Source organism: Panthera pardus, unplaced genomic scaffold (assembly GCF_024362965.1).
Source record: "Panthera pardus isolate Hobbes unplaced genomic scaffold, ASM2436296v1 HiC_scaffold_3, whole genome shotgun sequence".
In the NCBI taxonomy this organism is placed as follows: domain Eukaryota; kingdom Metazoa; phylum Chordata; class Mammalia; order Carnivora; family Felidae; genus Panthera; species Panthera pardus.
The window spans coordinates 32,755,915-32,778,054 of record NW_026526876.1 but is presented as its reverse complement, the minus strand read 5'-3'; the positions used below and the strand labels follow the sequence as shown (position 1 = coordinate 32,778,054).

Genomic DNA, 22,140 nt, shown 5'->3' with positions numbered 1-22,140 from the left:
GGGGTGAATGCCAATGAGCCATTTGTAAAGTGCTACTTTGACACCCCCCATGCAATTATTGCTTCTCCAAAGGAGGAGCAGGGGAAGGAACGGGAACATGGAAATGGATATGGTATGGTATTGCTTTGCTCGTTGCTCAGGCTGATGGTCAAATGGAGCCAGGGGTTAGCAGCACCAAAAATAACCAGGCAGCTTCAGAAGATTCCATGAGACCATGAGATATAGAGGCACCCGCCCTCTCAGCCAGCTGACCCCACAGCCCAAGGTAATGTTGAAGAGGCCGACCCTCACATCATGTTCACATTTCCTAAATTTCACAAGCACTACTTTGGAGCACTGGAGGTTAAGCCTCAAGAAATGAGGATGGGCTAGGGCAGAGGGAGCAGGCCTGCTCTGCAGAACCAAAAAATTTGCTTAGAAAAAGACAAATCAAATCATGGCTTAGCAAAAGAGGATGGCAATGTAACTCTTCCAGCTGCTGCCTGACTTGGAGCTCCAGGGAGGAGATGAAGGGAGGAAGGAAGGAAAGGGTGGCTTCTATCACTGAGGGCCCCCGAGCACCCATACCTAGAAGCAAACAGCAGCACCCCCTCAAAGGGGAACCAATACCCCTGATTACTTTGTTCCCCAAAAGTACCATTCTGATGGAGAAGCCTCCCCTGGGGGAGCACTCTCACTGCAGTGATTGAGCTCAGAAATGGGCGTCCAGCTGGTAGCCGGGGAGCGAGTATCCTCTCTCAGCAGGCCTGAGCTTCAGCCAGGTCACCAAGCATACATATAGAATTCAGTGGATGGGACCTGGGTTCTTCCCTTGCCCCTTCACCTTAAGTGGGATAGGGAGAAAAAAAACCTAAACCACAGTGACCCCCAAAAGGAGTCTCTGCCTCAGTGGCTCCTGGAACTGGCAGGGTCCAGCTGATTCAGCTCTGACTGGTCCAGAAGTTCAAAGTCATCCCCCTCAGCATCAGTGTCCAGGTCTGAACTAGGGGCCCGAAGGAAGCCTCTCGTTGCTCTCCGGGGAGGTGGGCCAGAAGGGCCTGGCTGGGAGGCCCCTGACAGGGCCAGGTGAATCATGCCCTGGGAGACCAGGCTGGCAAGGTTGCTGGTGAGGTTGGATCCTGCAGGCAGGGCACCAAGCAGGAGCTCCGGCAGTACAGCCTCATCCTGGCTGGCGGGAGGGTTCTGGAGCTCCTCAGCTCCTGGTGGGGAACGGTACATCAAGCTGGGCATCCCAATGCTGGTATCGTCCTCATCATCCAGGCCAGCGGGATCCACATTAATGGAAGGGAAGTCTGGAAGGTCTCTGGCAAAGGATTCTTCTGGATCACTGTGACCATCTAGGTCTGGGAGAACAGAGGGGTGTCTGAGACACGGCAACAACCTGGCACTCCTGTGCCCCAGCCCCACAAAGTCAGCCCCATGTAACCCGATTTTTCTACCCTGTATTTCTCAGGGTGAAGCAAAACCTGGAGCACTGGTTGGCCTTTCCCCTCCACTTACAGACTGCTATGATCTCTACTGCCCAAAGAACTCCCTCCCCTTCCTCCAGTATGCTCCATATGAGCCTAGAAACCGGAGGCTACTAAGGGAGGATTTCAAGGAGAGCAGCAGTACCATTCTGGCTGTAGCCATATGCCAAAGCTGTTCTGCCACCTGATCCACACCTCAGAGAGGAGGGGGCAGTATCCCCTTCTGCCCAGGGAAGCTAAGTGGCAACAGTCAGAGTCATTATCAACTTGGGTCCAAGGTTCCCCTCACCTTCAGAGCCTTCTGTTAGAGGTGTCTGGCCCCGTGAAAGATTGAATGTGCCATTGTCTGTACAGGAGACCTCAGCATCCGAGTGCTCGGAGTCTGTGATGGCCAATTCCCTGGCAACAGTAGAATCATCCAGCTTAGGAAAGAAAAGACCAACAAGCCTGAAGAGAGAATGCCATTAGGAAAAGGTGCAGTTCCCCAGTTATAGCTCTACTAATTAGCCAGCCCTAAAGGCTACCCTAAAGCCAGCAGTGCAATCAGGCACAATAGGGACTTCAGGTAATATCTTTACCCCTTTTAGGCTGCTCCCCCAAGGAAAACACCCTTATTTATCAATCTTGAGCATACGAAGGAAAGTAGTGTGGGGAGTCAACCAGCCACTTACTCTTAAGCAAATAACTGATCCAGAGATAACTTTTCACAGGTGGCCAGGAAGATACATTGCCCAACACAAGGTGGGCTGGGCTGTTTAAAAGATGATCACGCCAGTTCCAGAAGTTCTGCCATGATGGTAGGGGTTAAAAGGAGACACGGAAGAGGGTGTGCTGGTCACCAGGCTCAAACTAGGATCTATGCACACAGTCCCAACAGAACACTAGCTTCTCTCCTCACTGTTCTTTGGAGCAAGGGGAGGGTGGGGCCTTGAAGCACCCATAATGAACTTGAAAACCTAGTCACTGCCTAAACATGAGCTGCCATACAGTTAAAGGGGGCTAACTGGCCAGTGGTGCGCCTTCCACACCCAAGATACCTGAGGACAGAAAGCAGCAAGCTCCTCTTCGCTGTCACTGTGGTTGTCCATTGCACGCTCTGGGTGTAGGGCTCTGCGGCGCACTATGTGGAAAGAGCAGAAGGCCTTGACGTCTTCCCTTAAGGGGAAACCCCCACCCGCCCTGGACTTCAAAGGCATAAAATCAGAACAGAACAGAATGAATCCTCTGAATATATCCTGAAGCCCCCATCACAATGCCTGAGGGTGGGGGTTGCTGAGCCTAAGTAACAAGGTAAGCTGATAACTGGGGAGAGAAAGATCTCTCTTCCATTGCCTCTCCTCCACCAGCCCCTCCACACTTTTGTTCTGATCAGATGATCAACAAGTCGCAGGATCAGCTAGGGGCAGACAGGATGTCAAGGTGGAAAGTGGAGGCTGTCCTAGAGAGGGCAAAGGGAGATGCTCCACCTTGGTTAAATTAGGCTTTTGAGGACTGATACTATTTAGCTGGCTGTGCCAGGGGGTGTTGGGCCTTGATGACCTTGTGTGTGCAGGGCTCTCTGAAGGCTAGGGCTTAATGAAATATCTAACCTGACCAGCCCACAGGAGGGAAGAAAAAGTTCACGGAACTGTCATTCATGTGTTGGAGGATCTTGGATCTTCTGGCTTCTCAGGCAGCATGAATCACCTTTGGAAAGCAGCTTTCAGTAGTAAAAAGAGGCCTGGCTTAGAGGTTGCCATTTACTAACTGTGAAGTTCAATTTCTTTTCTCAAGGTTGTCAAGGTTAAATAAGACATGTATGCAGAGCTGCCAGCACAGTGCTCGGGCACAAGGAAAGTACTTCCTAAAAAGCAGCAAACACTAGGGATATCTTCGCTGTCTGACTTTTATTCAATTTGGAAGAGCTTTCCCCAGATTTGTTTAAAATGGGAGTGTCCGGAATTCTAAGTGGGAAAATTGGTAAGCCTGCACAGACTTCCTAGAATAAAATATTACTTTTACCTATCACCGCCCCCTACACACCAACCACACCTCACTCACTTCTCCAACTTCTGAGGACTCACAGGCTTCTCCTTGTCTTCCCCAAATTGCCCAAGTGGAAAGAAGCCTCCCCTTGACACTTACATTGTCTCTCTCTCTGCTTCGACATCATGTAGCCACGGACACTGAAATCTAGCCGCTGCAGAGCTGGCTTCAGCCGTACATATGCTCGATCCCACAGTCGGTGGTACACAGCAAGGGGCCACATCATGACAGTGACAACTGAGAGAAGGAGTGGGAAACAGCGGCAAGGTGGAGAAGGGGCTGTACGAAACAGTCCTTACTGTCCTTCTGTCACTGTGCCCTCTGGACACTCGGTGGGAAACAGTTCTGTTTCATTCTGCTGGTCATCCATCTTTACTAGGCTCCCCCACTACATGAGGGGGTTTGGGGGGGCAGAGACTTCTGCAGCCACCTACGTGGCTGTGCACAGCAGAGTGTGCTGACGATACATTAAGAACAGAACCAGGCAGTGTGGTCACATGCATACAGGTGTCACTGAGCCATACAAAAGGCTAACTGGTAACAATGCCTCAGAAACTAGACAACAAATCATGTGAGCTTCTGGCCACAACCATAACTACTCAGTTCTTCCAGCCCCACACAGAGTTCAGGCCAACAGGAAGTAACTAAATTTAAAAAACTGTGCTCCAGAAGAAAAAAAAGTGCTCCAGAATAAGCAGAATCTAGTAGAGAAACCTCTAAGAATTGTGTTCTGCTATTACACAGTATTCGGACTCTAAAAATTTCCTCCTAAATAGGAACAGACAGTCTTTATAGTTGGTAATACAACATAGGTTAGTGAACCCTCAATGATTTCTAAAGCTGACTTAGTAAGAAAAGTACTTTATGTGTGGGGAGCCTGTTATAGATAAGAAGAAAGATACTTTCATGACACCAAACAGGTTATGAAAATATAAAAAGATCATTTCCTGGAGAACCAAAATATAAAAGTCCTCTTTCTAGACCTAGAGTTAGCTGTGGCTGGAAAAGCTAGCAGGGTAAGCTCAGGGGAAGGTTATGTGCCATACTTACGTATTAAGTAGGACAGCAAGAGCCCAGGGATGTAGCGGCCCAAAACGGCCAAAAAGGTCAGTATCCCACAGCTCAGCAAGCAGAACTGGAGGAGTCAGGAAACAGTATTAAGTTTCTGTTACATGGAGGGAGACTGAGGTGGGGACAGGGGATAGGTGGAGATGTGATTAAAATGATTCTTTATGACCTATAAGTGGGCATGTCAGAATCACAGCTGTGTCTAGCCACTGTTGCATCCCATAGTGATTATGTCTGGGATGGAAAGGAGGATGTCCATTCTATTCAAACTCCTTTTCCGTGGCTAACCCAACAGAGCTGCACCTTTCCTGCTAGGAAATTGGTCTGCATGGGCTTAGCCAAAAATTCTCTCTGAAAGCAAGTGTTGGTGGTGGGGTTTTTTTAATTTAAAAAAAACAAAAAAGGTAAAAAATTAAAAAACCCAACAACCTACCACATGTTTACTATGACACAAAACGCACACAAGCAAGCTTTCTTTGCCATCTTGGGGCTCAATCTAAGGAAGATGGCTCAATCTAAGAGGCAAGCACCCAAAGAAGGAATCGTCAAGCTCTTCCCCTAGTCCTAGTGGCTGGTCAGAAACCCCTTCCTACAACTTCCCTTTGTCTCCACAATCGTCGGGATCTTTCCTCTCTTGAATGAGGATATGCCATCACAGGACTGTCTCAGTTTAGCATGAACTGAACTGAGAAGCCAGAAATGAAAGTGAAATGGGAAGTCTTACCTTGCCTGGGTTTTGCTTTTTGAAAAGCAAAAGATTCCTTATGAAAATGGTCCCACTAACCCAGACTTCAGCTACGTGGTGGCAGAGCTCGGGCACGCTGAGCAACCGAGGGTGCACAAAGCCCCAGCTATAGGAGAGAGAAGGGGGAGCTGTGAAAGGAGGGTGTTGAGGGACTCCCCCCCTGCCCCATCTTGCTGTGTAGGCAGCCGATGCTTCTAGGTTTCAATTGGAGCTGGGGAGTGGCTAGTCCTAGGTGCTCTGGAAGTGAAGTGGGACTTTCTTCTTGTCTCACAGGTTGAAACTTGAATTTAGAGACTAGGAGGGCACGCTTGTTCCAACAGCTCCACCCTGTGAGCAAGCGGCCCAATCCACGTGTATAAACCTGCCACCAGCTCCAAGGCCCTTTGTGCTTAGAAACATCTTCCCTGCACTCGGACCATTGCAATTCACTGTGATTGCAATTCAGGGATAAAAGTAAAGCACAGTCTGACACTGCTGCTGCTGAGGGGAGGCAATGGTGCATGTGTCCATCAGAGAGAAAATAAACAAAGCAAAAGCAAAATAAACCATAGCAGAGGAAATTCCTTGGATCAAACGTATGGGATGAATGAACTGAGAAATGAAAGCAGGACCTGTAAGACATAAGAGGAATCTTTGGCTTGCTGATGCCTGGAACCAATGTGTTTTCTGACCAGGAACTTTAAAAAGCCAGAGGTCACAGAAAACACTAAATGACCTGGTATAAAAGCCAGGAGACAAATGAAGTAAGTTGCCTCGAAGTTTTCACAGTAGGGCTAAAAAATGCAGCTAATTTCCTGGCATGTTAGATTACGGGGCACTACAACACTTCTTTTTTCAAGACTTTTCTTAATAGCAGAGGACACTAGCCATCTCAACATATTGCTGCCTGAATTTTAGATTTGTTAAAATGATTATGTGGAACAGACTAGGTTCTCAGCTTATACTCTGTATCCATAACATGGAGTTAACAACATGGAACCAGAATATTACAACAAGAGAATCAATCAGAGCAACGAAAAGGGATTTAATTAGTGTTCCATACCTCTCATTGTCTAATGCGTCGGGTCTTGGCACTACAATATTAAAACAAACACCAGCATTAGTTGGTAGGGAAAACTAAACATAAAAATGTTAGGCTGTTGGTCTGACAGCTCAAGTTTTAATAGGTTTGAGGAAAAGAAAATGCTAATAGCCAATAAAAAGGAGACACTATGTTACACTGACAGAGTTAGGGAACTGCAGACACGGGGATGATGGCTGATGCCTGCTCATTTCTCCAGTGGGCGGGTGAGGGGATCCAAATGGAGCATCAGGACCCCTTCTACTTTCTACAACTGAGAATCAAGGTGCACATGAAAAAAAATGACCCGTCCCACCCCTCAAGTGAGTCTTGGTTGTTCATACGTATCAAGGTGCACCAGGTTACTGAGGCGGATTATATTTACTCCAACCCTAGAAATCTGTCTTTTCTCTTTAAAAAGAGACCTATTAACTATAGTGAACGATGTCAAGTCTTTTGACGTTCACCAGCCATAAAACAGGTGAATGAACTACATGACTCCTTAAAGTCTCTGCAAAATAGGATGGGAATGTATTTAAAAGCTGTATACTTTGGTGTAAATATCCTGCCAACACTTCAAAATTAACATGTCCAAAACCTACATCAATTTTCCTCGCTCTCAACCCCTACGCCAACGGACTCCCCTGCCTGCTGCTACTGTATACGCTGACTATAATCCCATTCTCCTATTCTCCTAGCTTTGAACTCCCGCAGCTGGCTTTTATCCCTTAATTCTTCTAACCCCCTATTTACCAGTCTTAATGTGTCTTCCTACTTCTCAGCTCTTGAAGCCACCCATCATTTGTTTCCATGAATACTTCTCTGACTACTTCTCACACATACTGCCATAGTTTCCTATCAGGTCTCTCTCCTTCCTCATTTTCTTCTCTGTGAGCTTGCAAAATGCTATCAAATTAAGCTTTAATATCACTTCAGCATATAAGCTTTAACAATGTTCAATGACCACCCACTAGCTATAGGATAAAGTCTAAACTTCTAGGCCTAACTCAAAAGCCTTGTAAAATCTAATCTCAACATGTTTTCAGTTTTATTTCCTAGTACTCCTTTCAGTGACCTCTTCATTAGGGTGAAAGTGACCAATTCCCTGCTCTCAGAGATGCTTTGCAGCTTCTGGTTTCTCAGACTAATCAAGCTCTGGCCCCTCTAGAAACACACTTTTATATTCAACTGTTCAAATCTCTTGCTTCATTCAAGGCCTGAGCCAGGGCCAAAATACATAATAAACATACTGATCACATACTGCACCGTGACATATTTGGTACTGTTACAACTGTCATTTCATTTGTCTTCTGTTTATGTATGTACAATCTTTGAGAAAAGGAATCATGTCTTAGAGTACTATATATAAGTCACAACACTTAGCTTACGGCTTTATAAATAAACAAGTTAAAAGAAATCCCTGAGAGGCAAACTGATACTGCCTCAGTAAAGATGTAGTATGCAATGAGAATCTTTTTTTTTTTTTTAACTTGAGGACTACTTACTCCTCAGACCAATAATGAAGGCTAGAACATCTCAGGTGGTGGGTACAGGTCTCCTGAGCTTAGTAACAATGGGAAGGGTGGAGCACAGCTCCACCAAACTACAGAAGGAGCACCAGCCCTTCAAGTGTCTCCTAAAGCAAATAATTCAGGCATCAAAAGGTATTCCCAGTTCTATATACTCCCCCATAAACCCCCCAAAATAAGGTAAAAATTAAATGAAAGATCATTTCCAGTTCAGATTGTTCTAAATGCTATCGAACTCACCTTTTATTTCAGGCCAGATTTTGTTCTTCCATTGATCTATACACACAATGATCATTGAGCTGAACGCAAGTAAAAATACAAGACGAAGGGATGTCAGTGCAAAGAACCTATAGAGAAGGAAAAACAAGATTATTATCTAATTAAGCTACTTTCAAAAAGGACCACATGTATACTTCAGAATCTAGTAAATAGACTTAAATCCTAGTTATATAGCTTGGGAAAATCACTTAAACTTTCTGAACATCAGCTATTTTACCTATGTGGCAGAGGTAATAATTTGCTTCTGTAAAGGCAGAGGACTAAGTCAAATAACCTCTTAAAGCTCCTTCCAACTTATAAGTCTGTGATTCCATTAATTTCAGGGAGAAGAAATTCATTCCTGATAACAAGTTATTATAAGGATGAAAGCAAACACCTTTCTACCAGATTAGACCCTAGTGTAGGGCAACAAACTGATAGAGATGTATTAAGAAGCATATAATTCAATTAGATATTCTTTTACAGACGGAGGAACTGAGGCCCAAAAAAGTAAAATGATTTGGTCAAGGTCACACAGAAAGTTAGCAATGAAGCTACATCCCAAGAGCCAGTTCTTCAAAATTAACACTAATACTTCTTAAACATTTCCTTAAAATTGAAGAGAGAACATTTCTTGATTTCATGAGACCACATTACTCTAATACCAAAGCCAAAGACACTGCAAGAAAACTACAGACCGAGATCTCTTATGAATACACATGCAAAAATCCTCAATAAAATACTAGCAAACTGAATTTGGCAGCATATTAAAAAGATTATATACCATAACCAATTCCTGAGATTTATTTCAGGAATACAAGGGTGGTTCAACACATAAAAATCAATAAATATATCATATTAACAGGATGAAGGAAAAGTTCTTTCTTATTTGAAGGAATCAACCACAAATAGATATTTATGAAAAATCTGGGAAATCTTAACACCTACAGCACACCTGAAGATATTAAGGAATTGTTAATTTTTTAGATGTGATAACGTTATGGAAAATAGGTTTTTTTAAAGAGTCCCTATTTCTTAAAGATACATACTAAAATATTTATGAACACAATGATGTGATAATCTGGGATTTATGTCAAAATAATATAGGTTGGCAAGGAAAAGGGTGTAAAAGAAGAAGAACCAAGATTCACCATGCATTGATAAATGCTAACATTTAAAATCTTTCAGGGGTGCCTGGGTGGCTCAGTCAGTTAAGTGTCTGACTTCAGCTCACATCATGATCTCATGGCTCTTGAGTTCGAGCCCCGCGTCAGGCGGTGCTGACAGCTCAGATCCTGGAACCTGCTTTGGATTCTGTGTCTCAGTGTCTCTCCCCGCCCCCCCCCCCCCCCCCCGCCCCACTCTGCCCCTCCCCTGCTCACACACTCTCTCTCTCTCTCAAAAATAAACACTAAAAATTTTTTTTAATCTTTCATAAGATATTTAATAAAAAAAATTAGTTCTAGGAGTGTTTCTATACCCCAGCATAAGGACTCTAAAGCAGTGCCTTTCAGGGGCGCCTGGGTGGCTCAGTCGGTTAAGCGGCCGACTTCAGCTCAGGTCATGATCTCACGGTCCATGGGTTCGAGCCCCGCGTCAGGCTCTGTGCTGAAAGCTCAGAGCCTGGAGCTTGTTTCAGATTCTGTGTCTCCCTCTCTCTGACCGTCCCCCATTCATGCTCTGTCTCTCTCTGTCTCAAAAAATAAATAAATGTTAAAAAAATAATAATAAATTAAAAAAAAAAATAAAGCAGTGCCTTTCAGTGTCTGTAGTCCAGTGCTGGCCCACAAACTGATTCTGGCAGTCTGTGAAGAAGTAAGTACAAAATTTAAAGCAAGCATTTACAGGGGCACCTGGGTGGCTCAGTTGGTTGAGCGTCCGACTTCGGCCAGGTCATAATCTCATGATTCACGGGTTCAAGACCCACAATGGGCTCTGTGCTGACAGCTCAGAGGCAGGTGCCGGATGCTGGGAGCCGGGAGCCGGGAGCTGGGAGCCGGGAGCCAGCTTCAGATTCTGTGTCTCCCTTGCTTTCTGCCCCTCCCCCACTCACACTCTGTCTCTCTCTCTCAAAAAATGAATAAACATTAAAAAAAATTTTTTTAATAAAGTAAGCATTTAGAAATTTTTATAGAAGTTTGACCAAGTAATTTGTAATCTAAGAATACCTTTGGGTTTATATTTTCTGTCCCTTTTTTAAACTTAATTTTTCTAGTAACTGATTTGTATTGTACTTTACAAAAGTAATGATTTGCCACACATCAGGGAAGACACCACCACTAGCCCTCACCACAGATGGTTTGAGAAACCATTCAGTTTCTTTTTTTTTTTTAATTTTTAAGTTTATTTATTTCTCACAGAGAGAGAGAGAGAAAGAGAGAGAGAGAGAGAGAGAGCAAGCAAGCATGGGTGGGGGAGGCGCAGAGAGTGAGAGAGGGAGACACAGAATCTGAAACAGGCTCCAGGCTCTGAGCTGTCAGCACAGAGCCCGACGCGGGGCTCAAACTCACAGACCATGAGATCACGACCTGAGCCGAAGTCGGATGCTCAACCGACTGAGCCACCCAGGCGCCCCTAAACCATTCAGTTTCAAGAGGGAAGCTGAATGCATTGGAGAGATGGTTCGGCAGGGCAGTAAGACATGGCTTTTACAGTCAGACTGGTTGGAGTCCAATTCTCTCAACACCCGCTTAGTCTGTGATCTTGAATAAACAAGCTTAACCTCTTTAAGCCTTGGTTTCTTCATCTGTATGTAGTGGTAACAATAACAAAACATGCAGGATTGTTTGTAGGTAATAGAAACAACATACTTAATTGCCTATAAAAATACCATACTTGATCTTGCTAAAAAGAAGAAAACACAAGGCACCAAATACATGCCAAACACATTGCTCTATTCAATTTTACAATGTAGCAGTGTTATTAGCTTTATAACAACTGATCAAACAAGGGTTAGGATGACCAAGGTTTGGTTATAAATGAGCTCTTTTCTTCTCAACTCAACACAAGACCTCATGACTTGACATAATCACAGGATATTAAGAATATAATCCTTATATTTAAAGAAAAAAATAGCTTTATCTTGTGTGTATCTATGAATACCTATACATATGCAGGGATTGGCAGAGGAATTTTTTGTCTCTAGACATTTTTGTACTTGTATTCAACAAACGTGAATCCACGTTATGTAATTTTTAAAACTATACAAACAATGAAGGATGGGAGGAACCAAGAACTGAAAAATCCAGACACCAATGATAACCTATTCCGATTTTTCTACCCCACCACTTAAAGGACACTGTAATTATATATGAGATTAAAGAATGAAAGCAGCTTAACAAAAATAAGCCTCTGGAGCTGCCCCAGGTCATTAATCTTTTCTCCAAAGCCAGTTCATCACCCCGGCAAGCAAAGTTAACAAGGCCAAGGATAAGGGCTCTAGAACTTCTTGCTCCCCAGTCCTGCTGCTTCTATATGCCAGCATAGGAGGAAATGGCATGACCACTATTTTCTCCAGAGTTCTTGAAAGGGTTCCCTGGGAAGGCAATTTTCAGACTGTCTACAATCTCCACTTCCCAGATCATAATTACTAACACATATATAAATTGCGGTAGGGATAGGATATTAAGCACTCCTAAGGCAGACCGGTTTTCCAAAAATGATGGCAGTAAAAATACTGTTTCTCCAAGACCTGAACTATTTTATTTTTTTTTAACGTGTTTTTTTTTTTAATTTTTTTATTTTTGAGACACAGAGAGACAGAGCATGAACAGGGGAGGGGCAGAGAGAGAGGGAGACACAGAATCAGAAGCAGGCTCCAGGTTCTGAGCCATCAGCCCAGAGCCTGACGCGGGGCTCGAACTCACAGACCGCGAGATCGTGACCTGAGCTGAAGTCGGACACCTAACCGACTGAGCCACCCAGGCGCCCCAACCTGAACTATTTTAGTAGCCTGTTATAGTGCCCACCTATGCTTCAACTCAATCCAATAAACGTGTACTGAATGCCCATTTTATGTGGAGGCCTAGAGGTAAGCAGCCCAGTTACAGAAAACAGTAAGACATGGACCTTACTCTCAAATGTATTTATGTGTCTATGTGTGCTTGTAATATGACAAGATAATAACAAAGAAGAGGACATTTAAGCTGGGATTTAAAAGATAACTGGTAAAGGGGTGCATAGGTGGCTCAGTCAGTTAAGCATCCGACTTCTGCTCAGGTCATAATCTCATGACTTGTGAGTTCGATCCCCCTGTCAGGCTCTGTGCTGACAGCTCAGAGCCTGAAGCCTGCTTGGGATTCTGTCCTCTGTCTCTCTCTGCCCCTCCCCAGCTCACACTCTGTCTCTGTCTCTCTCTCTCACATATAAATAAACACTAAAAACAATTTTTTTAAGATAATTGGTAAGAATGGGGTACCTAGCTGGCTTACTTGGTGGAGTGTGTGACTCTTGATCTCAGGTTGTGTGTTGGAGCCCCACACTGGGTGTAGCGATTACTTAAAAAATAAAATATTTAAAGAAAAAAAAGGTAAGTGGTAAGAAAACAGGGCAAAAGGATGTGGGGAAGGAAAGGACATTCAGATAGGGACAACAGCCAGCTGGCATGACATATTTAAGGAACAACAAGCTGTTTCATATAACTGAAACACATAGAATACAAGGAGGGGATGAATATGGGGAGAGAGGCAGAAGTCAGATCATGAAGAGCCTTTTATGACAAGCATATTGATTTTATCCTGTAGATAAAGGTGAAACAGTAACGAGTTTTACAAAAAGTTTTTTATTTTTTGGGTCATGAAGGCTAAAACTGTGAACATCTTTTTTTCCCCCTTAATTTTTTTAATGTTTATTTATGAGAGAAGGAAGGTGAGGCAGAGAGAGAGAGAGAGAGAGAGAGAGAGAGAGAGAGAGAATCCCAAGCAAGCTCTGCACTGTCAGCACAGAGCCCATGAGATCACGACCTGAGCCAACATCAAGAGTTGGATGCTTAACTAACTGAACCACCCAGGCACCCCAAACATCTTTCTCCACAAGATTAATCCTGACCCATAAATTAATTTCAGGACCAGATTTATCTTTTTCTTGAACAAGCCAATGTAGGAACTCAGAAAAAGAAAAGTTTTTCCGTGTTGTGTAGGTATAAATAAAATAACATTTCTTGGGAAAATAGTTTCTTCCATACAGATAAAAACTTAATTAATAGGATATATCACCTTAATATACTGCAGTTGACCCCTCCAAGGGTAATAGATAATTTAGCATCAATGTTCTCTTTAGAAGTCTGACCGTCAAACATAAAATATGGATAAGTGTGTGCTTTTTTCCTTCCAGGCCTCAACACTAAATCCCTCAACAAAAAAGGAGTATCAATCTCAGATTAGTGTGCTATTGTTCGAAAAGAGTTCAGAAAAGAGTAAGACATGGACCATGTGAAAAGAGAGGTCACATTAATGCTTATCATTTTACAGATGTAACCCGGAAGCACACCTGTAAGACAACTCTGCAACCATGTGCAAAGACAAAACATAATTGAAGAAAGTATTTTTGAGATCAGTACAGATAAAGGATGGATAAAAAATATGGAGGACTCTCCTGGATTAGTTTAGTCCTGCAATGTCTTTTCATGCACGCCAAAAACTTCACAGGCAGATATAACAGTGTACAAGTTTGATACGACAACATGTGAAACATTTCTTAGCAACTATAATCAGCATGAGAACTTCCCAACTTAGCAAAAACAACTGCAAATGAAGTCAATTCTGAATATTCACATGTAAATTATTCAATTTGGGGATTGCCCACAGCCCATTACTCCTTGTATCCACTGTGGACTCACAATCTATTCTTTCTTAATGATACGTTTTTTTCTTTTTCATAAAAGCAACCATGTTTATTGGAGGAAATTTAGAAAATGTGATAATTATAGAAGAAATTAATAAATACGAGGGGCATCTGGGTGACTCTGTTGGTTAAGCGTCCAACTTTGTCTCAGGTCATGATCTCACGACTAGTGAATTCCAGCCCGTGTCCGGCTCTGTGCTGACAGCTCAGAGCCTGGAGCCTGCTTCAGATTGTGTCTCCCCTACTCTCTGCCCCTCCCCCCACTCACGCTCTCTCTCTGTCTCTCTCTCTCTCTCTCTCAAAAATGAATAAACGGGTGCCTGGGTGGCTCAGCCGATGAAGCATCCGACTTTGGCCTAGGTTGCAAGTTCATGCCCCGCGTCAGGCTCTGTGCTGACAGCGCAGAGACTAGAGCCTGCTTCAGATTCTGTGTCTCCCTCTCTCTCTGCCCCTCTCCAGCTCATGCTCTGTCTCTGTCTCTCAAAAATAAATGTTAAAAAATTAAAAAAAATTTTTAAATAAACATTTATACATACACACACACGCACACATATGATGAAGTTAGTACACCATCTATGAAAGTCTTACCAAAAAAAAAAAAAAATTCTTGAACCGGAATCTGATCAATCCTCTAGATCCAACTACCAATTTACAGGAAATACAGAGCACAAGGGGAATATGCATAGGGATACAATAAGTAAAATCCACTCTGCTGCTTTCTTCAACAAATTACAGAGGAAGAAAGATTGAAAGGGAACAAAGAGTAAAAGACATATAAAAAACACATCAGTCACAATATGTGGACTTCATTTGGGTCCTAACCAAGTTTAAAAAATAATAATATTTCTTTTTTTTTAAGTTCAAGCCCAAATGTGGGGCTTGAACTCACCACTCTGAGATCAAGAGTCACATGTTCTACGGACTGAGCCAGATAATTTCCCCTAAACACAAGTAATATTTGAAAAAATTGTAAGTTTGAACATTGATTAGAATCATTAACTTTCTACATATGATAATGGCACTGGTATTTTTTAAAGTATTTTTCAGAGATTTTTCACATTCTGAAATACTTAAGAGATTACATTATAAGACACCTGGGATTGCCTTAAAACAACAAAGGAAGAGGTGAAAAAGAACTGAGGTACAGAAGACACAAAACTGGTCATGAATTGAAAAATTTAAAAAATTTTAACATTTATTCATTTTTGAGATTGAGAGAGGAAGAGCATGAGCAGGGCAGGGACAGAGAGAGAGACACACAGAATCTGAAGCAGGCTCCAGGCTCTGAGCTGTCAGCAGACCATGAGAACTCACAGACCATGAGATCATGACCTGAACTGAAGTCAGACTCCCAACCAACTGAGCCACCCAGGTGCCCCGAAAAATTTTAAAACTGAGTAGGTAGTAGTACATAATATTATTCTACTTATGCATGTTTAAATTTTTCCATAACAAAGTTTTTTAAAATGACCCGTTATCCACATACATGCCCTAAAATGTGAAGAGGTTATTTTCTTCCATTTATTTTTATTTTATTTTTTTTAATGTTTATTTATTTTTGAGAGAGAGAGAAGCAGAATGCGAGTGGGGAAGGAGCAGAGAGAGAGGGAGACACAGAATCTGAAACAGGCTCCAGGCTCTGAGCTGTCAGCACAGAGCTGGATGCGAGGTTCAAACTTGTGAACTGTGAGATCATGACCTAAGCTGAAGTTGGACACTTAACCGACTGAGCTACCCAGGTGCCCCTATTTTCTTCTATTTAAAAAAATTCATATATAAAAACTCCATGGAAATATATGTCATATCTGGTTTAAAAACCTCCTTCTTCATTTAACAATACATAGATGAGTTTTCTTGTATCACCAGAAAAACATCAAAACGATTATATCATACATACATATAATTAATCTGTTAAATCTTTCTCTAATTGAACATGTCTCCAATTTTTGATATAAAAAAGTAAAGCTGAATTATATATCACTGAGCATGTATTTTTGTCCTTACTTCCATTAACTACTTCAAGTGGAAATACTGGGAAATGCTTTTTAAAATTTTTACCTTCTTTTTTTTAAAGTTATTTTTGAGAGAGAGCAAGAGAGCATGAATGGGGGAGGGGCAGAGAGAGAGGAAGAGAGAGGATCCCAAGCAGACTCCACACTGTCAGGGTAGAGCCCAATGTGGGGCTCAATCTCACAAACCATGAGATCATGACCTGAGCAGAAATCAAGAGCTGGATGCTTGGGGCGCCTGGGTGGCTCAGTTGGTTAGGCAACTGACTTCAGCTCAGGTCATGATCTCATAGTTTGGGAGTTCGAGCCCCATGTCAGGCTCTGTGCTGACAGCTCAGAGCCTGGAGCCTACTTCAGATTCTGTCTCTCCCTTCCCTCTACCCCTCCCCTGCTCACGCTCTGTGTCTCTCTGTCTCTCAATAATAAGTAAACGTTAAGAAAAAAATTAAAAAAAAAAAAACAAAGAAAAGAGTTGGATGCTCAACTGACTGAGCCACCCAGGCACCCCTTGACTTTTTTATTTTTTAATAACAGAGTTACTGAGATATTTCGTATACCATAAAATTCGCCCTTTTAAATTGTCTAATTCAAAGGTTTTTAAATTTTTTTTTTTAATGTTTATTTGTATTTGAGAGAGACAGAGCACAAGAGAGAAAGAGGGAGACAGAATCCAAAGCAGGCTCCAGCACAGAGCCCAATGCAGACTCAAACTCCCCAGCCATGAGATCATGACTGGAGCCGAAGTCGGACGCCCAACCGACTGAGCCACCCAGGCGCCCCTAACTCAGTGGTTTTTAATATATTCAGAGTTGTGTAATTATCACCATTATCTAATTTAGAACAATTTCATCAACCCAAAAGACAACCCATACTCGTTAACAATCATTGTCCATTTTCCCCCAGTCCCTGAAAAGACATTAACTTCTTCTTTTTTTTTTTTTTTATTGAGACAGAGTGTGTGTGCACGTGCAAGCAAGCAAGCAAGCAGAAGGGCAGAGGGAGAGAGGGGGAGGGGAGAAAGTGAAAGAGAGGAAGAGGGGCAGAGGGGGGGGGAGGGGGGGAGAGAGGGGGGGAGAGAGAGGGGGAGGGAGAGGGGGAGGGAGAGGGGGAGAGAGAGGGGGAGAGAGAGGGGGAGAGAGAGAGGGGGAGTGAGAGGGGGAGAGGGAGGGGGAGTGAGAGGGGGAGAGGGGGAGAGAGAGGGGGAAGTGAGGGGGAGAGAGGGAGGGGGAGGGGGAGGGGGGGGAGAGGGAGGGGGAGAGGGAGGGGGAGAGGGAGAGAGGGAGAGAGAGAGAGCGCGCGCGCATAAGCAGGGGAGGGGCAGAAAGAGAGGGAGACACAGAATCCAAAGCAGGCTTCAAGCTCTGAGCTGTCAGCACAGAGCCTGACATGGGACTGAGCCACCCAGATGCCCCTTAGGTGTCTTAATACATGTTGCCTAATTACCTTTCAGAAAGATTATTGAATTTATGTTGCTATCAATCATATACCAGCTTTTACATACTTTCCCCAGAATTAAATACTACCATTAAAAAAAATAAGCAGAAATTAGTAACTCACTGCCATTTACATTCAAATTTTTAATTACTAACGAGAGTGAAATGTTATATATCCATTGATTCATTATTTTCTACTTTTTTTCTTTTGTAAACTTTTCACCCCCTTTATTAGGGGTTAAAATTCAATTATCTCTCTGAATAAAAAATATTCCTTGGAAAAACAACCTGGTTTCCAGAAAAATCACGAGAAATTCCAAAACCAAACAATTTTCTTTGAGGTTAATTATACCACGGATCCTCATAATTAGTACAGGTGAATTAGAGTTTGCTATATCATAAATAAAATAAAGAGCACATGTCTATCAAAAGAAGATACTATTTCTGGGTTTCTTTGTTATTACAGAGTAGGCTTGTCTCACTGGCACTTCAGAACAAAGCATCCCATCCTATAGGGACAAAAAGCCCATTATTGTACGGCACTTGTGGCCATCTGGTTAATGAGCTAGTCACTGGTAAATCAGTATGAAAAAAATTAACCCAACCCACATAATTTAGTGATAGTTGTTGCTTACACAAAACCAGAAATGAAACCAGCTAGTTGCTAAACACCTACTTTATGTTAATGGACAGAAAGCACCCAACCTTAAAATTAGGACAGATAAAAACTAATGGCGGAAGACAGGCAAAACAGTAAGCCAAGGCACCCCTGGGAGTCTCCTTGGCTACCAAAAGCAACAAGAACCCTCCAAAGACTAGCATGAGAAGCATTTGCTCAGTATGTTTCATCTGAAATTTGACGTGTAAATTTTTCTCACAGAACAAATGCCTCTACTTAACTGGGCCCTGCCTTCCATTTCCTGTCCCTATTATTTTTCATTCATATTCTAAACTTTTAAATCAGAATTGCTTTAATCACTACTCGGTCATTTTTGTATTTGGATTCTTTTGGGGGGGGAGAGAACATCTTTATTTTTTTAATCGTGAAAACAATAGATTCCATGATATCCCTAGAAGATGGTATGGTTAACTGAGACAAATCATTGTAAAGGCAGATCTCAATAGGGAATCAGCTTGTGACTGCTCTAAATCGATATCCTTAATTGAAAGACGGTCTAGAATCCTAGAATGTTAAAGACTGGAAAGGAGCTCTGAAGCCATCTAGCCCTCCTTGAATCATGTGCCTCTTCATAGAAGGGGGAGGGCTTGGAATGCACACACATGTCCAGGGCTCCTTAGTGCTCCCCTGATCTCCTAGATCTGAGTTAAACCAACAGGTTACTTCAACCTGTTTTTTTCTGATCCTGTCAGGATACACTCTGGCTGACTCCAATATTCTTCCCCCAAATCACTCCTTTACAGGTGGTGCTGAGGTTAATGAAAACACAAACTATTGGAAAGGAAGGCCTGACATTTCTGTTATTATCCTAAAGATAATAGCATGTCAGTAACCAGAAGCAACATAGGCTGAAAGATTTCTGATATAATCACCATAATTGCTCTGAAAACTGAAGAAAAAAATAAAAAAGACTAAAAGCCCTGAAATACTATAGAGGCAAGGCATTTACATCCATCTCTTTTACGCTGCTGTTGTTTTTGTTTTATTAAGATGTCAGAGGGCACATTCACACGTACAGAAAAACCTTGACTGAGAATACAGAACACTGAAAATTAAGAGTGACTACCTACCTGAATTTGGATTTTTTGTACTCCTATCCAATCTTCTAATACTTCAAAATGTATAAAACACCACAGTTAATGATGTACCATCATTTAAAACAAGGGAAAAAATTTTCAATTTCTCTGTGACCTGAGCCAATGATCCTCTTACATTTTCTAAACATTTATAATGTCCAAGAACTAAACAGTCTTTGACATTCCTAACTGAAATGTCAACACATGTTGACATGTACAACATGATGCTACCAGAATGTCAAGTCTAACTTTCATTTTGAGCCTCAAATTGTCTTCCAAGGAAGCTCATTTCCTAAAACAACAATGCTATGAATTCCAATACCAAACTACCTTAGCCTCTGAGGGTTTAACACTATCAGTCACTCTGCAGCCTTCATGGAGATGAGTCCTCTCTCCATAAAGTATAAGAGTCTCAAGAGTCACACCTTTATTTTGCTCTAGCTCTTCTGTACCTACGTAGAGAGTGATGGGAATGTAACAACAGTAACCATGTTCTGGATACTCAGTAGGCAACCTAGCAGGAAATGCCAGAGACAAAGACCAATCACAACAATGCTTTAAGAGACCAAGACTACAAAAAGGGGAGCTGAGTGAGATTCTAAACATAGAATATTAGTAAACTTAAGCAAACACTGTTGGGGGCCAGAAAATTAAAGTTAACTGTAACATTCAAAGATGTGCCTCAATCACATAGGAGAGCAGCTCCCTATAAATACAGACCTCCACTCCACATTCTACTTCAAAAATCTCTCAAGCAGGGCACCTGGGTGGCTCAGTTGGTTGAGCGTTCTCAGCTCAGGTCTTGATCTAGCCACGAGTTTGAGCCCCGTGTCAGGCTCTGTGCTGACAGCTGGGAGTCTGATTCTATGTCTCCCTCTTTCCACCCCTCCCTCACTCACGCTTGGCCTCCATCTCTCTAAAAAAATGAATAAATATTTTTAAAAAAATCTCTCAGGCAAGGGGCATATGGAAAGTCCCCTCCTCAAAAATAACAACATACATGCTAACTCATTTGTATTAATAAACCTTGATGAAGTTTTTATATATTGGCCAATCACACTTGGATACAAACTGGTTTATTAAGGGCCAATTTTTTCCCCCCTAGGAGTACAATCTCAATGTAGGAAATGAAGTTTTGACTGAATGGTTTGGGGTTAGGAGTTGTGATGGGGGAGGTGGGGGAAAGGAAGAAAACGTCATTTTGGGAAATGCTCCTGATTGAGGTGCTACACTTAAAGATTTCTGCCAAAGAAAGAAAAGGAAGGAAGTAGGTACCTGGGGATCAGAGAAGCACAACCAAAAATAAATGAAGAATGCTGTAGGAAAATTTTATCATCAAGTTTGCTAGAGACTCCAGAAGCAACTAATGCCAGAGACTGCTCTGACACCTCAAACCTGAGTCCCCTTCAGACTGTGAGAGGCTTAACTTAATAGCTGAACCTTGTGTCTATCAATGAATTTGACATTATTCTGCTCCAGTTCACTGAAAATCTTTCAGACAAAGGATAATAAATGTTTTGGTTCTAAAACCAAGAATTTCAGGAAAACGTACTTTTAGCAAAAACACATTTTCTTTGGAAACACATACTTTGTTTCATTTCAGGTTCATCCAGAATAGGTTTATTTCATTCAGCTGTAGAAGCCCCCCTATACTTCAGTTCCCTTGGAATTTGGTGAATAATCCTTTCCTAGTTATGAATAATTCCAAACTATGCTTAGCAGACCGTATGAAGACCTATGTCCTCTTTAGGGGATGACAACTGAGAAGCAGCAGTTTCATTTTCGCACAGCACGGCACACAGACTCTTAAAGCATATTTATAGTTTCCCTTCTGCAGCTCAGGAAAACTCACACACGCTATTAGGCATCCTCAATCTCCTTGCCTATAAACCGTGCCTAAGGATGTCTAATTCCTTGGAACAGGGAGGAGATGCAATCGTTAAGTGGCTTTGAGACGGGTGAAATTTACCACTATTTCATAACTGTTCTTCAAAAGCTTATAATTTTCTTTCAAGTTGCAGCTCTGGAGGCTCTCATTGACGCTCAGACTTCATAAACTCCCTTGAGCAGGGAAAGGATAACTAACGTGCTAATTCAGATCACTCAAGCTTGTTTTCTTATCACACCTTGGGATACTTTTGCAAGACCTCACGCCTCACGCCTCTACCCCAATATAACAACTACTAAAATCAAAGCTCTGAGAATGGTCTTCAAACCACATGTGAGCGGACAAGAGACGGGAAGTGATGGCCTTAAGTGACACAGCTTTCCCTAGCCAAAATGAGGCGTCCTCGCTCGCTTCGAGTGGCTCAAGATGTTACCAGAAGCTCCTGCCAGATGTGCGGGGCAAGGGTGCGGGAGAAGTAAAGCAGGGAAGATAACTGGAAAGCCCTGGGGAGAACTGCGATGCCAAAGCCTGCAGGAGGAATGGACTGGAAGGAGGTGAGGCAAAATTAGGCAGGTACTGGAAGGAGCCAAGGCAGCGAAGAAAACAGGAGAGGCGAGAGGTAGAGCCCTAGAGAAACCTGACGAATTCGCGCCTGGAAGGGTTTCCGAGGGTCCAGTTCTCTCACCAGAAAGCCGCGTTCAGCCCCAGGCACCACAGGGCGCTCCTGGCTGGCCGCTCCCACACCAGGGCTGCCTGCACCCGGCTCAGCAGAGGCTCGTAAGGCCCCAGCACCTCCACCAGGGCCCGCTGCGCCGCCTCAACCTGCTGGTCTCGCTCCCAGGAGCCTGACATAGTGCGGCGACCCCTCAAAGTAGGCCCCGAAGCTGGGCCTGGGGCCGCGGCCACCCCCTCTGCCTCCGCCATCTCCCCCCCGGGAGCCACAACATCCGGGGCCGCGGCCCGTCGGTCACAATAAACACCGACTGCGCAGATGCGCGATTCCGCGGGGGAGGCCTCGTCCCTCCATAGTGCGCCTGCGCACAAGCCCTACCTCACGTCC

At 43.1% G+C, this 22,140-nt stretch overlaps 1 protein-coding gene across 1 annotated transcript; it reads right to left on the bottom strand.

Moving 5' to 3' along the window:
• Positions 1-372: 372 nt before the first annotated feature.
• Positions 373-22,117, bottom strand: RETREG3 (reticulophagy regulator family member 3). Its single transcript, XM_019435386.2, has 9 exons — positions 21,766-22,117; positions 8,137-8,243; positions 6,350-6,380; positions 5,287-5,413; positions 4,545-4,629; positions 3,594-3,731; positions 2,507-2,589; positions 1,759-1,891; positions 373-1,343 (listed from the first exon to the last, which is right to left on the bottom strand). The coding sequence occupies exons 1-9, from the start codon at positions 22,002-22,004 to the stop codon at positions 886-888; spliced, it is 1,401 nt and encodes a 466-aa protein (XP_019290931.1). The 5' UTR covers positions 22,005-22,117; the 3' UTR covers positions 373-885.
• Between the last annotated feature and the right edge of the window lie 23 nt (positions 22,118-22,140).

Coding starts and splice junctions, on each gene's coding strand:
- RETREG3 (XM_019435386.2), bottom strand. CDS start 22,004: ATGGCGGAGGCAGAGGGGGTGGCCGCGGCCCCAGGCCCAGCTTCGGGG. Junction 8,244..21,765: donor GGGCTGAACGCGGCTTTCTG/GTGAGAGAACTG, acceptor CCTTCTCTATAG/GTTCTTTGCACTGACATCCC. Junction 5,414..6,349: donor GACGCATTAGACAATGAGAG/GTATGGAACACT, acceptor TCTCTCCTATAG/CTGGGGCTTTGTGCACCCTC.